Here is a 13,477-nt window from a genome sequence, read left to right as displayed (position 1 = left end):
CAGAGACACCACCACCCAATCAGAGGCTGTGTGGACCTGTGACAGTGAGGATGTATCCCAAATGGCACCCTATTTATATAGGGCACTGGTCAAAAGTGGTGCACTATATAGGAATAGGGTGCCATTTGATGAACCCCCTGGCACTATTCCTGCCCAACAGGGTGGCACTGAGAGCTTATCAAGAGGATGAGAAGCTAGACTTCAGACCTTCTTGTCATCAATAACACTGCTCTGCAAACAGGTGGAGACCATGTACAAATCTGAAAGCTTAAACACCTGTTAGCAGTGTGGAGTCTGTGAACTGTTATATTTCTGGGCCTGAACAGTGATTGATATTGTACATTTATTTATTGTATTTAACCCTTATTTTACCAGGAAAGTTGACTGAGAACACATTTGCATTCACAGCAACAACCTGGGGAACAGTTACAGGAGAGAGGAAATAACCAATTGGAAGCTGGGGAGGATTAGGTGGCCATGATGGTATGAGGGCCAGATTGGGAATTTAGCCAGGACACCGGGGTTAACACCCCTACTCTTACTATAAGTGGTATGGAATCTTTAGTGACCACAGAGAGTCAGGACACCTGTTTAATATCCCATCCGAAAGGTGGCACCCTACACAGGTCAATGTCCCCAATCACTACCATGAGGTATTGGGATATTGTTTTTTAAACCAGAGGAAAGAGTGCGTCCTACCGGCCCTCCAACACCACTTCCAGCAGCATCTGGTCTCCCATCAAGGACTAACCCAGCTTAGCTTCAGAGGTAAGCCACCAACGTAATGCATTTTTACATATAAATTTTACATACACATTTTGCATACACATATTACATACATGGTACTTCTATTTAAAGCAATTACATACCAATAATTCATTACCAAAGATAAGCTCTTTAAACCCGCCCCTCAGCCACTCTCAGCCCATCCCACCTATCACCATAGACCACCCCTCGGCCACTCTCAGCCCATCCCACCTATCACCATAGACCACCCTCGTTTGGTTTCCATGTGCCATATATTTGTCAATTGTGATGTGATGTTTTACATAAATGTTTAACCTTTCTAATCGTATAGTATCCACAGATTGTGAGCTAATAATGAAAACCTTTCCTATGAGTATTATTATGTTATTTATATAGCGCAGCTATCAACATTTTTGTCCTCAAATGAAACGGGTATATACTTCTATTTATGCCAATTCCTTTCAGCCAATTTGTATCTTTAATAAACGACAGGCGAACAAGTTCCCTACTTTCTCCCTTTTCCACTTGCCTCCTCCATTTTTGTGGTAGTGCTGCAATCAGTTGGTTCTAAGTTTGGTTTGAGCAGATATTCCCATATACTTTCGATAGCTGCATATGTGACATGACATTTATTAACATCATGAATAAATATAATACAATTTTAAAACATTTTTTCCATAAAGAATGTTTAAAAAAAAAAATTAATCAGCATATTTGAGTTTAACCATTCCATTTGTTGTACTATTTGTTCTATATTTTCAGGAGGATAAAACTGAAATTGTAACCAGCTATGTATGGCTTGTTTAAGAAAGGGCGATACTTTAAACAAAGTTTCCTTTTCAGTTAGTCGGAAATTATAAATTGTAATCTGTATAAAGGCAAAAAGTCAGTTTTTCAACAAAGGATGAGCCTTTCTTAATGATCTACTGGAGTACCATTTTGGGTTTAAGTATAATTTATGTATTATTGAAGCTTTTAGTGAGAGGTTTAAAGCTTTAATATTTAATAATTCTAGCCCCCCAAACTCATATTCATGGTATAAATTGGGACGTTTAATTTTGTCAGTCTTAGCATTCCAAATAAAATGAAATATATTTTGCTCAAACGATGTAAAAAAACGAGTCGTCTGGACTTGGCAAGCCCCATTAGTAAGTAAGTCAACTATGATAGGAACAAAGAGTTAATCAATATGATTTTTCCACAAATAGACAAGTGTTTACCTCTCCATGGTTGCAGAATCTTATGTATTTTTGCTAACTTTCTATCGAAATTCATTGTGGTAAGTTCCTTTATATTTTTTGAGTTGTGAATACCAAGTATGTCTACTTTGCCACCCCCCATTTTATTGGTAAACTACAAGGTAGTGTAACACTGTGCCTTTTAACGATCCAATACTTAATATGGTACACTTGTTATAATTAGGTTCTAGTCCACAGAGGCTAGAAAAGTGATCAAGATCTTCAATGAGACAGGGATCTAGATTGCGGACTTATGAAAAAACTTCAGTCATCGGCATACATTGACACTTTAGTTATTATCCCCAGGAATTCTAACTCCTTGATGTTCTAATTGTAATAGTGAGAAAGACTTGCCACAATGGTCATTCACACACACACAATACAGCCATTCTCCACGCCACGTGTGTGCCACACAGTCCAGACACCGTATTGTCTTGTATTGGGGAGGGAGAGGAAGTGTTTACAGCTGTACCCAAAATCTCAGCAGTATTTGATGTGGGCCATCTTGTTAGGCCATAGCGTCTGTGCTTTACTTTACTGCTCAGTCAGCTAAGGTCTCTGACAGGCTAAGACACAACACGGCAAAGCCTCTCTGCACCCAAAATGGCACCCTATTCCCTATTTAGTGAACTACTTTTGACCAGGGCCCAAAAGGAATAGGGTAACATTTTACAGTGCCTTCAGAAAGTATTCAGACCCCTTGAATTTTGCCACATTTTGTTACGTTACAATCTAATTCTAAAATGTATTAAATAAATACAGTCTACACACAATACAGTCTACACGCAATACCCATCAGCAGTCTACACACAATGCCCCATAATGACAAAGCAAAAACAGTTTCTAAGAAATGTTAGCAAATGTATTAAAAACAGAAATACCTTATTTACAAATATTCAACCATTCAGACCCTTTGCTATGAGACCCAAAAATATAGTTCAGGTGCATCCTGTTTCCATTGATCATCCTTGAGATGTTTCTACAACTTCATTGGAGTCCACCTGTGGTTAATTCAATTGATTGGACATGATTCAGAAAGGCACACACCTGTCTATATAAAGGTCTCACAGTTGAAAGTGCATGTCAGAGCCATGAGGTCAAAGGAATTGTCCGTAGAGACAGGTTTGTGTCAAGGCATTTCTGCAGCATTGAAGGTACCTAAGAACACAGTGGCCTCCATCATTCTTAAATGGATGAAGTTTGGAACCACCCGGCCAAACTGAGCAATCAGGGGAGAAGGGCCTTGGTCAGGGACATGACCAAGAACCCGATGGTCACACTGACAAAGAGTTCCTCTGTGGAGATGGGAGAACCTTCCAGAAGAACAACCATCTCTGCAGCACTCCACCAATCAGGCCTTTATGGTAGAGTGACCAGAAGGAAGCCAGTCCTCGGTAAAAGGAACATGACAGCCTGCTTGGAGTTTGCCAAAAGGCCAATGAAGGACTCTCAGACCATGGGCAACAACATTCTCTGTCTGGTCTGATGAAACCAAGATTGAACTATTCGGCCTAAATGCCAAGCGTCACATCTGGAGGAAACCTGGCACCATCCCTACGGTGAAGCATGGTGGTGGCAGCATCATGCTGTGGGGGTGTTTTTCAGCGGCAGGGACTGGGAGACTAGTTAGGATCGAGGCAAAGGTGAACGGAGCAAAGTACAGATGGAAAAACCCATCCAATCTGACAGAGCTCGAGAGGATCTGCAGAGAAGAATGGGAAAAAAACTCTCCAAATACAGGGGTACCAAGCTTGTGGCGTCATACCCAAGAAGACGCGAGGCTGTAATCACGGCCAAAGACGCATCAACAAAGTACTGAGGAAAGGGTCTGAATAGTAATACAAATGTGATATTTCAAAATGTCTAAAAACTAGTTTTGCTTTGTCATTATGGGGTATTGTTTGTAGATTGATGAGGGAAAAACGTTGAAAGTTCTTTTTTTAGAATAAGGCTGTAACGTAAACATTTTTGGAAAAAGTAATGGGGTCTGAATGCTTTCCGAATGCACTGTAGGATGCAGCCTTGGTTTGATAACAGAATGGCCCGCATACTCTATATGATCCTAATTACCACTTTAACGACAACTGTTACGGTTTTCTAGTGGTGATGGAGAGTCGGACCAAACTGCAGCGTGTCGATTGAGATTCATGTTTAATCAAATAAAGAAACACGAACACTACACAAAACAATAAACGTAATCAAAACCGAAACAGCCTATCTAGTGCAAACTAACCGAGAGTACACATAGGACACTAAGGACAATCACCCACCACAAACTCAAAGAATATGGCTGCCTAAATATGGTTCCCAATCAGAGACAACGATAAGCATCTGCCTCTGATTGAGAACCACTCCAGACAGCCATAGACTTTGCTAGATAACCCACTAAGCTACAATCCCAATACCACCACCAAAACCCCAAGACAAACACACCACAATTACAAAAACCCCATGCCACACCCTGGCCTGACCAAATACATAAAGAAAACACAAAATACTTTGACCAGGGCGTGACAGAACCCACCCCCTAAGGTGCGGACTCCCGAACGCACAACCTAAACCTGTAGGGGAGGGTCTGGGTGGGCATCTCTCCGCGGTGGCGGCTCTGGTGCTGGACGTGGACCCCACTCCATAATTGTCTTAGTCCACCTCCTTAGTGTCCCTTGAGTGGCGACCCTCGCCGCTAACCTTGGCCTAGGAAACCTAACAACGGGCCCCACTGGACTGAGGTAGCTCGGGACCGAGGGGAAGCTCGGGACCGAGGGGAAGCTCGGGAGTGAGAGGAAGCTCGGGAGTGAGAGGAAGCTCGGGAGTGAGAGGAAGCTCAGGAAGGTTGATGGATCCACCAGATCCTGGCTGGCTGGTGGTTCCGGCAGATCCTGGCTGACTGGCACTTCTGGCGGATCCTGGCTGACTGGCGGATCCTGGCAGACTGGCGGATCCTGGCAGACTGGCGGATCCTGGCAGACTGGCGGATCCTGGCAGACTGGCGGATCCTGGCAGACTGGCGGATCCTGGCTGAATGGCGGATCTAACTGATCCTGGCAGACTGGCGGATCCTGGCAGACTGGCGGATCCTGGCAGACTGGCGGATCCTGGCAGACTGGAGGATCCTGGCAGACTGGCGGATCCTGGCAGACTGGCGGATCCTGGCTGAATGGCGGATCTAACTGATCCTGGCAGACTGGCGGATCCTGGCAGACTGGCGGATCCTGGCCGACTGGCAGATCCTGGCCGACTGGCAGTTCTGGCGGATCCTGGCCGACTGGCGGATCCTGGCCGACTGGCGGATCCTGCCGACTGGCGGATCCTGGCCGACTGGCAGTTCTGGCGGATCCTGGCTGACTGGCGGATCCTGGCTGACTGGCGGATCCTCAGACTGGCGGATCCTGGCAGACTGGCGGATCCTGGCTGACTGGCACTTCTGGCGGATCCTGGCAGACTGGCGGATCCTGGCTGACTGGCGGATCCTGGCAGACTGGCGGATCCTGGCAGACTGGCGGATCCTGGCAGACTGGCAGATCCTGGCCGACTGGCAGATCCTGGCCGACTGGCAGATCCTGGCCGACTGGCAGATCCTGGCCGACTGGCAGATCTGGCGGATCCTGGCAGACTGGCGGATCCTGGCCGACTGGCGGATCCTGTCCGACTGGCAGTTCTGGCGGATCCTGGCCGACTGGCGGATCTGGAAGAGTCTGATTGACTGGCAGATCTGGAAGAGTCTGGTTGACTGGCAGATCTGGCGGCGCTGGGCAGACTGGCGGCGCTGGGCAGACTGGCGATGCTGGGCAGACTGGCGGCGCTGGACAGACTGGCGACGCTGGGCAGACTGGCGACGCTGGGCAGACTGACGACGCTGGGCAGACTGGCGGTGCTGGGCCGACTGGCGGTGCTGGGCCGACTGGCGACGCTGGGCAGACTGGCGGTGCTGGGCAGACTGGCGATGCTGGGCAGACTGACGGCGCTGGGCAGACTGGCGGCACTGGGCAGACTGGCGGCACTAGCTGCTCCATATAGGCTGACAGCTCTGGCGGCTTCTTACAGACTGACCGCTCTGGCGGCTCCGTGCTGACTGGCAGCTCCTTGCAGACTGGCAGCTCCTTACAGACTGACAGCTCCTTGCAGACTGACAGCTCCGTGCAGACTGACAGCTCCGTGCAGACTGGCAGCTCCTTGCAGACTGGCAGCTCCTTGCAGACTGGCAGCTCCATGCAGACTGGCAGCTCCATGCAGACTGGCAGCTCCATGCAGACTGGCTGCTCTATGCAGACTGACAGCTCTGGCTGCTTCATGCAGACTGACAGCTCTGGCTGCTCCATGTAGACTGGCTGCTTCATGCAGACTGGCAGCTCGGGCTGCTTCATGTAGACTGGCTGCTTCATGCAGACTGACAGCTCTGGCTGCTTCATGCAGACTGGCAGCTCTGGCTGCGCTGAACAGGCGGGAGACTCCTGCAGCGCTGTGTCGGAGGAAGGCTCTGGCTGCGCTAAACAGGCGGGAGACTCCAGCAGCGCAGGAGAGGAGAAAAGCGCTGGCTGCGCTGAACAGGCGAGGCACACTGAAGGCCTGGTGCGTGGTGCTGGAACTGGTGGTACGGGATCGAGGACACGCACAGGAAGCCTGGTGCGGGGAGCTGCTACCGGAGGACTGGAGTGTGAAGGTGGCACAGGATGGGCTAGACCGTGAAGGCGTACTGGAGATCTTGAGAGCAGTGTTGGCACAGGACGTGCAAGGCTAGGGATGTGCACAGGAGGCCTGGTGCGTGAGGCTGGCACCAACTTCACCAGCCGACTAACACGCACCTCAGGAAGAGTATGGAGCGCTAACCCAGGTGCCATCAAATCCCCAACACGTTCCGTCGGGCGAATTCCATGCAAAAAGCACCAACACAGCAACTCCCTCATTTCTCTCTCCTCCAATTTCCCCATTAACTCCTTCACAGTCTCTGTTTCGCTCACCTCCAACACCGGCTCTGGTTCTGGTCTCCTCCTTGGCTCCTCACGATAAACAGGGAGAGTTGGCTCAGGTCTGACTCCTGACTCTGCCACACTCTCCCTGAGCCCCCCCAAGAAATTTTTGGGGCTGATTCTCAGGCTTCCATCCGCTACGCCGTGCTGCCTCCTCATATCTGCGCCTCTCAGCTTTCGCCGCCTCCAGTTCTTCCTTGGGGCGGCGATATTCTCCAGGCTGAGCCCAGGGTCCTTTACCGTCCAGTTCTTCCTCCCATGTCCATCTCTCCAGGTGGTGCAGCCTCTCCCACTGCAGCTGCTGCCGCTCCTGCTGCTGCTGCCTGTTAACACGCTGCTTGGTCCGTTGGTGGTGGGTGATTCTGTTACGGTTTTCTAGTGGTGATGAAGGAGAGTCGGACCAAACTGCAGCGTGTCGATTGAGATTCATGTTTAATCAAATAAAGAAACACGAACACTACACAAAACAATAAACGTAATCAAAACCGAAACAGCCTATCTAGTGCAAACTAACCGAGAGTACACATAGGACACTAAGGACAATCACCCACCACAAACTCAAAGAATATGGCTGCCTAAATATGGTTCCCAATCAGAGACAACGATAAGCATCTGCCTCTGATTGAGAACCACTCCAGACAGCCATAGACTTTGCTAGATAACCCACTAAGCTACAATCCCAATACCACCACCAAAACCCCAAGACAAACACACCACAATTACAAAAACCCCATGCCACACCCTGGCCTGACCAAATACATAAAGAAAACACAAAATACTTTGACCAGGGCGTGACAACAACGTTTAGATCCAGAAGTTCTTCGTCAGGTCACCTTCGTTCCAAATACAGTGTGCAGACTTTTCTGTATTTTTTCATGTATCCTTTATGTACCCTGTCATTAGTACTTACCATTTCTCCCATTACTCCTGGAGGCCCTCGTTGGCCAGGATCACCTGTTGGCCCCTGGGTGAGATGTGAGAAGAGATGAATAGATAGAGAGATAGAGACAGACAGATAGGGACAGATCAGACAAACGTTTAACTCACAACACAGAGGTCAAACAGTATAAATAAACACTTTTGCTGAGTGTGTACACTAGAGAGAGAGAGAGAATTATCAGGCGTTCATCTCAACTACATCATGTCATGTAAAACCAGTATTCATGGTATACTACCCAGATGATGAGACTCTTCACCACACCTAATGTAGGACCAAATATGCAGAGAAGGGGTCTCACTCACCTGTGGGCCTGGCTTCCCCATCTCCCCAGCTGGTCCTGGGGGTCCCTGCTCCCTCTGCAAGCAAACAGAGAACAGAATAGTGTCAGGAAGAACCATAACCCTGCTGTATTCTATGACCCTATTCCTGTTATAGTGCAGTATTTTTGGCCAGGACCCATATGGCTCTGGTCGAAAGTAATGCACTATATAGGGAATAGGGGGCCATTTGGGATGCAATCCCAGCCAGTCTAGTCCCAGTCATGGGAGCGATGTCCATTACTTACAGGCCAGCCAGCGCTGAGCAACTGGTAGAAAGAGGTTTGCTGGAAGAAACATGGAGACATGGCAGATTATTTCAAGTTTCACAAATTAGAATTAGTTTTAAAAAATAAAATAGGTTAATGTATATGGATTTACATAACAAAAATGTTTAATTAATGCCTATGTTCCATCATTCATATCATTGCCATCTTAAAGGGACATTTCACTCATAAATTAAAGTGCCAATGTTTTCAGATGCTTTCACGACATTGGTTGTGAACTGTAGATCCAACTCTACGCCTGAATCCCAAATGTCAAATTTCTTGGTTTTTATTCAGTGCCATATCCTCTCAGAACAAAGCACTGGTGCTAAAATAAAACATATTTTCATCATCCTCACTCAACAGATACTGCAGCACAGTATCAGTTCAAAGCCCAGTGTAACAAATCACCCATCACTACTTTATTCTTACACCGCATCTTTATTCAATAATGTCCATGTAGTTTTCCATCAGGCTGATCATCATGCCGTATTACACAGCCTGCAGCTGTGTTCAGACTCAGAGCAGGCAGGAAGATCAAACTGATGAGGGATGGCTGGAGCACGGGCTCACACACACCAATAGTGTGGGGTCAAAGACTGTACAGCTAATCTAGGAAAACCTCTGGGTAAAAATAGGGTTGCAAAATTCAGGTAACGTTCCCCAAATTCCCAGGATTTCCAGAAAACAAAAACATTTTCCAGAAATAACTGTGAATTTAGGGAAAGTTACCCGTATTTTGCAACCCTACACAGGCAGTCTATAGGTTCATAGCATTGTATGTCCCCTTGGAGTATGGGTACGGCTAAGGTGGGAGTTGGGGAGAGGTTGTGTTACAGCTGGGGGTTGGGATTTAGGGGTGGAGTTGAGGTGTAACAGATTTCAGTTGGGTTTGGAGTGAGGTTCAGCTTCAGGTACGCGAGATAGGGTGGTTGGGGTAGGATTCGGGGTGAAATGAGGGTCGTCACCTCACCTGAAAAGTAGCCCACTCCTCAACAGTGTTCTTCCACAGGTAGAAAGAGGGCAGGCCAGGTGGGCCGGGGGGGCCTGGATCCCCCTGTCGCCCTGCACGCCCCTCAGACCCCAGCTGGCCCTGTAAGAAATATAATAGGTATTAGTTACAATATCTACACCTAGAATAAACTGAAATTATACAATCAGTCCTATTGGACTGTGAGAGGAAACAAATGTACAGGAGGACTTGGAGTCAAAGAGAGGCAGCAGAGGCTAGGGGTTTACAACTGTAAACACATTCATTATTATCTGTACTTCAGTCGTAACAAAAAAAAATCTGCTCACGCTCTGATCCGATTGCAAATCCATAATTTTGTAGGACACAGAAAAGGTGCATTGAAATGTGAGTAGGTCAAGCAGACTAGCCCAGCATATAATCATAGGCCATCATGTCATCGATTAAAATCACCTCAAGCCATTCCAAAACGTCAACTCCTCTTACCTTGTCACCTTTGAACCCACGCAAGCCAGCAAAACCCTGGAGAACGTAAACAATAACAGAGAGAGAGAGAGAGAGAGAGATCACAGAACATGTGAGACATTCATTCAAGTTAATTCAGGGATGCAGTGGGGTGCAGAGGGACAGCCCTCTCAACTTCTCATATAGTTCCTGTATCATACAATCAAATGTGATGTAACCGATGCCCTAAGCTCAAGCACAACAACAAACAACACATTGATCCTCAAATCCTACCAAATAGGTTACAACATCCGCCCTGTCCACTATTAACAGACTGAGACAGGCTGCCAGTCAGAGGAGAGCAGCGGATCCCAGTAAACCTTCCCTATACCAGGGTTTCCACTGCAGCCCGCCTCCTATGAAAGCCAAAAGTTAGTACCTTTTAGAGGTCTTCCTGCCCACAGTTTAGATACCCATTAAGCCAGCTAAAAAGACAAGCTTTCAGAAGCCTAAAGAGCACAGCAATATGGCCATGCATTTAACAGTGGCCCAGCTGCCCTGTGGAAACTGTGGACGCTGCAAAGCAGACCACCGCAACCAACAAAATGGCTTCCTCTTAGTGGGGAGAAATAACAATCCAGCAACATCAACCATCACCAATCAACCACAAGGAATATGGTCCAGTACATTCAACACAAAAGAGAGGAGATGAATGTTTCTGGTCTTTTTTAGTCAGCTTTCATATGCAGTGCCTTCGGAAAGTATTCAGACCCCTTGACTTTTTACACATTTTCTTCTAAAAGGGATTAAATAAATAAAAAATCTTCAGCAATCTACACACAATACCCCATAATGGCAAAGTGAAAAAAGTTTTTTTTCCGAGATGTTTGCTAATTTATTACAAATAAAATACAGAAATAGCTTATTTACATAGGCATTCAGACCCTTTACTATGAGACTTGAAAATTCATCTTAGGTGCATCCTGTTTCCAATGATCATCCTTGAGATGTTTCTACAACTTGATTGGAGTCCACCTGTGGTAAATTCAATTGATTGGACTTGATTTGGAAAGGCACATACCTGTCTATATAAGGTCCCACAGTTGACAGTGCCTGTCAGAGCAAAAACCAAGCCATGAGGTCGAAGGAATTGTCCGTAGAGATCCGAGACAGGATTGTGTCGAGGCACAGATCTGGGGAAGGGTACAAAACATTTCTGCAGCATTGAAGGTCCCCAAGAACACAGTGGCCTTCATCATTCTTAAATGGAAGAAGTTTGGAACCACCAAGACTCGGGGGAGGTGACCAAGAACCCGATGATCACTCTGACAGAGCTCTAGAGTTCCTCTGTGGAGATGGGAGAACCTTCCAGAAGGACACCCATCTCTGCAGCACTCCAACAATCAGGCCTTTATGGTAGAGTGGCCAGACGGAAGCCACTCCTCAGTAAAAGGCACATGACAACCCGCATTGCTTTTTCCAAAAGTCACCTAAAGACTGTTAGAGCATGAAAAAAAAGATTCTCTGGTCTGATGAAACCAATATTAACTATTTGGCCTGAATGCCAAATGTCACGTCTGGAGGAAACCTGGCACCACCCTATGGTGAAGCATGGTGGTGGCAGCATCATGCTGTGGGGGTGTTTTTCAGCAGCAGGGACTGGGAGACTAGTCAGGATCGAGGGAAAGATGAACGGCGCAAAGTACAGAGAGATCTTTGATGAAAACCTGCTCCAGAACGCTCAGGACCTCAGACTGAAAATACAGGTGTGCTAAGCTGGTAGTGTCATACCTAAGAAGACTCAAGGCTGTAATTGCTTGCCAAAGGTGCTTCAACAAAGTACTGAGTAAAGGGTCTAAATAATTATGTAATTATGAAATATATATATATATTTTTATATGAATTAGCTAAACTTTCTAAAAACCTGTTTTAGCTTCGTCATTATGGTGTATTGTGCTTAGATTGATGAGAACATTTTTAAAATGTAATTTATTTTAGAATAAGGCTGTAACCTAACAAAATGTGGAAAAGTCAAGGGGTCTGAATACTTTCCGAAGGCACTGTAGGTCACATCATGTCAGTATGAGTCCGTAAAGCTTAAATAACACAGAAGATTTACATGCAACAAGGACATAAAAATTCCATAAAATGTCGTCTACGTCAGGGGCTAAAGCCAGGCCAGCTTCACCTATCATTGTCACATGCAAGCACACACACACACACACACACACACACACACACACACACACACACACACACACACACACACACACACACACACACACACACACACACACACACACACACACACACCACAGGCCTGACATACAGCATGTTGTCAGTGAGTACAAGTATCTGGGGTTGATTATTAATATTTGTTTTATTACAATGTGTCTGTTAAGTAAATAGCTAACCATATGAATCGAGCCCGTGGCCCCATCATTGCAAAGTCTAAAGCCATGGGTGGCCTACCATTTAAATGTTTCATTAAACTGTTTCATTCATTGGTGCTACCTATTATTACTTGTGCTGCAGCAATATGGGGGCACCGAAATTATACTTGTGTTAACGCTGTTTTTAACCATGCCTGCAGATTTGATCTTGATGTAGGTAAATACATGACAAATGCTGCTATTCCAGGCGATATGGGCTGGGAAACTATATGGCATCACCAGTCGCTATATATCTACTTTTATATTGGCAGATGAAAGTCATATGAACATCTATGTAAAAGTGTATTTTTTTTACGGCTTGTGATGCTGCTACTGCAAACATTTTTTGTTCATATACCATGTCAAAGTCTTTTATTACTTCATCCATATGACTCGACACCGATACAGACAAAGTGTCCTCTAGAAATGAACGCAGTACTTTTGAATCAGCACTTTTAGAGAGCATTGAACTAAAATGTTACTAGCGGATAAACAAACCTGAAAGTAAAACTGTGCAACTACTGCCTTTTCAAATGCACTTTTGGGATATAATCTTATGTACGTACTGTTAAATCCAAGCAATATAGAAGCGCGTTTGCTAAATTTAGATGTCAAATGGCCCCTCTCGCTATCGAGACTGGGCGATACACAAACACTCTCATAGATAAATGTGTATGTACTTTTTGTAACTCTGGTTCCATTGATACATAAGCTCATGCCTTTACTGTGGGTTATACAATGAAATTAGGGATGATCTTTTTTTGTCAGCTGTCCAGCCAAAATGAGCATTTTAACGGTCTTGATGAAAATAATAAACTAGGTGAAATGTTATCAGGTAACTATAATGTAAATGCCTGTGCCAAAGCCTGCCATCTTATCCTCCAACGGAGACATTTTTAGTGCCTTATTATTAGTGCTATTGTCCTTTAATCCACTGTATTTTTTTTTTTTGGGGGGGGGTTGTGCATACATGTATATAGATTACAGTACCAGTCAAAAGTTTGGACACATCTACTCATTCAAGGGTTTTTCTTAATTTGTACTATTTTCTACATTGTAGAATAATAGTGAAGACATCAAAACTATGAAATAACACACATGGAACCATGTAGGAACCAACATTTTTTTAAACAAATCTAATGATATTTTAGCTGTC

The 13,477-nt window shown here is 45.7% G+C and overlaps 1 protein-coding gene across 4 annotated transcripts in view; it reads right to left on the bottom strand.

The window, feature by feature from the left end:
- The window catches only part of si:ch211-196i2.1 (collagen alpha-1(I) chain), a 149,176-nt gene that overhangs the window by 27,103 nt on the left and 108,596 nt on the right, over window positions 1-13,477 (bottom strand). For all 4 annotated transcript variants that reach the window (XM_024402588.2, XM_042311149.1, XM_042311150.1 and 1 more), the window contains 5 exons: window positions 9,932-9,967; window positions 9,449-9,568; window positions 8,458-8,496; window positions 8,195-8,248; window positions 7,863-7,916 (listed from right to left, as the gene is read on the bottom strand). In XM_024402588.2, coding sequence (XP_024258356.2) covers window positions 7,863-7,916; window positions 8,195-8,248; window positions 8,458-8,496; window positions 9,449-9,568; window positions 9,932-9,967 — 303 coding nt within the window. The remainder of the gene's footprint in view (window positions 1-7,862; window positions 7,917-8,194; window positions 8,249-8,457; window positions 8,497-9,448; window positions 9,569-9,931; window positions 9,968-13,477) is intronic.

This window comes from Oncorhynchus tshawytscha, linkage group LG33 (genome assembly GCF_018296145.1).
Source record: "Oncorhynchus tshawytscha isolate Ot180627B linkage group LG33, Otsh_v2.0, whole genome shotgun sequence".
Classification (NCBI taxonomy): domain Eukaryota; kingdom Metazoa; phylum Chordata; class Actinopteri; order Salmoniformes; family Salmonidae; genus Oncorhynchus; species Oncorhynchus tshawytscha.
Note: the sequence above shows the minus strand (reverse complement) of the source record. Positions and strands in the feature narration are given on the sequence as shown.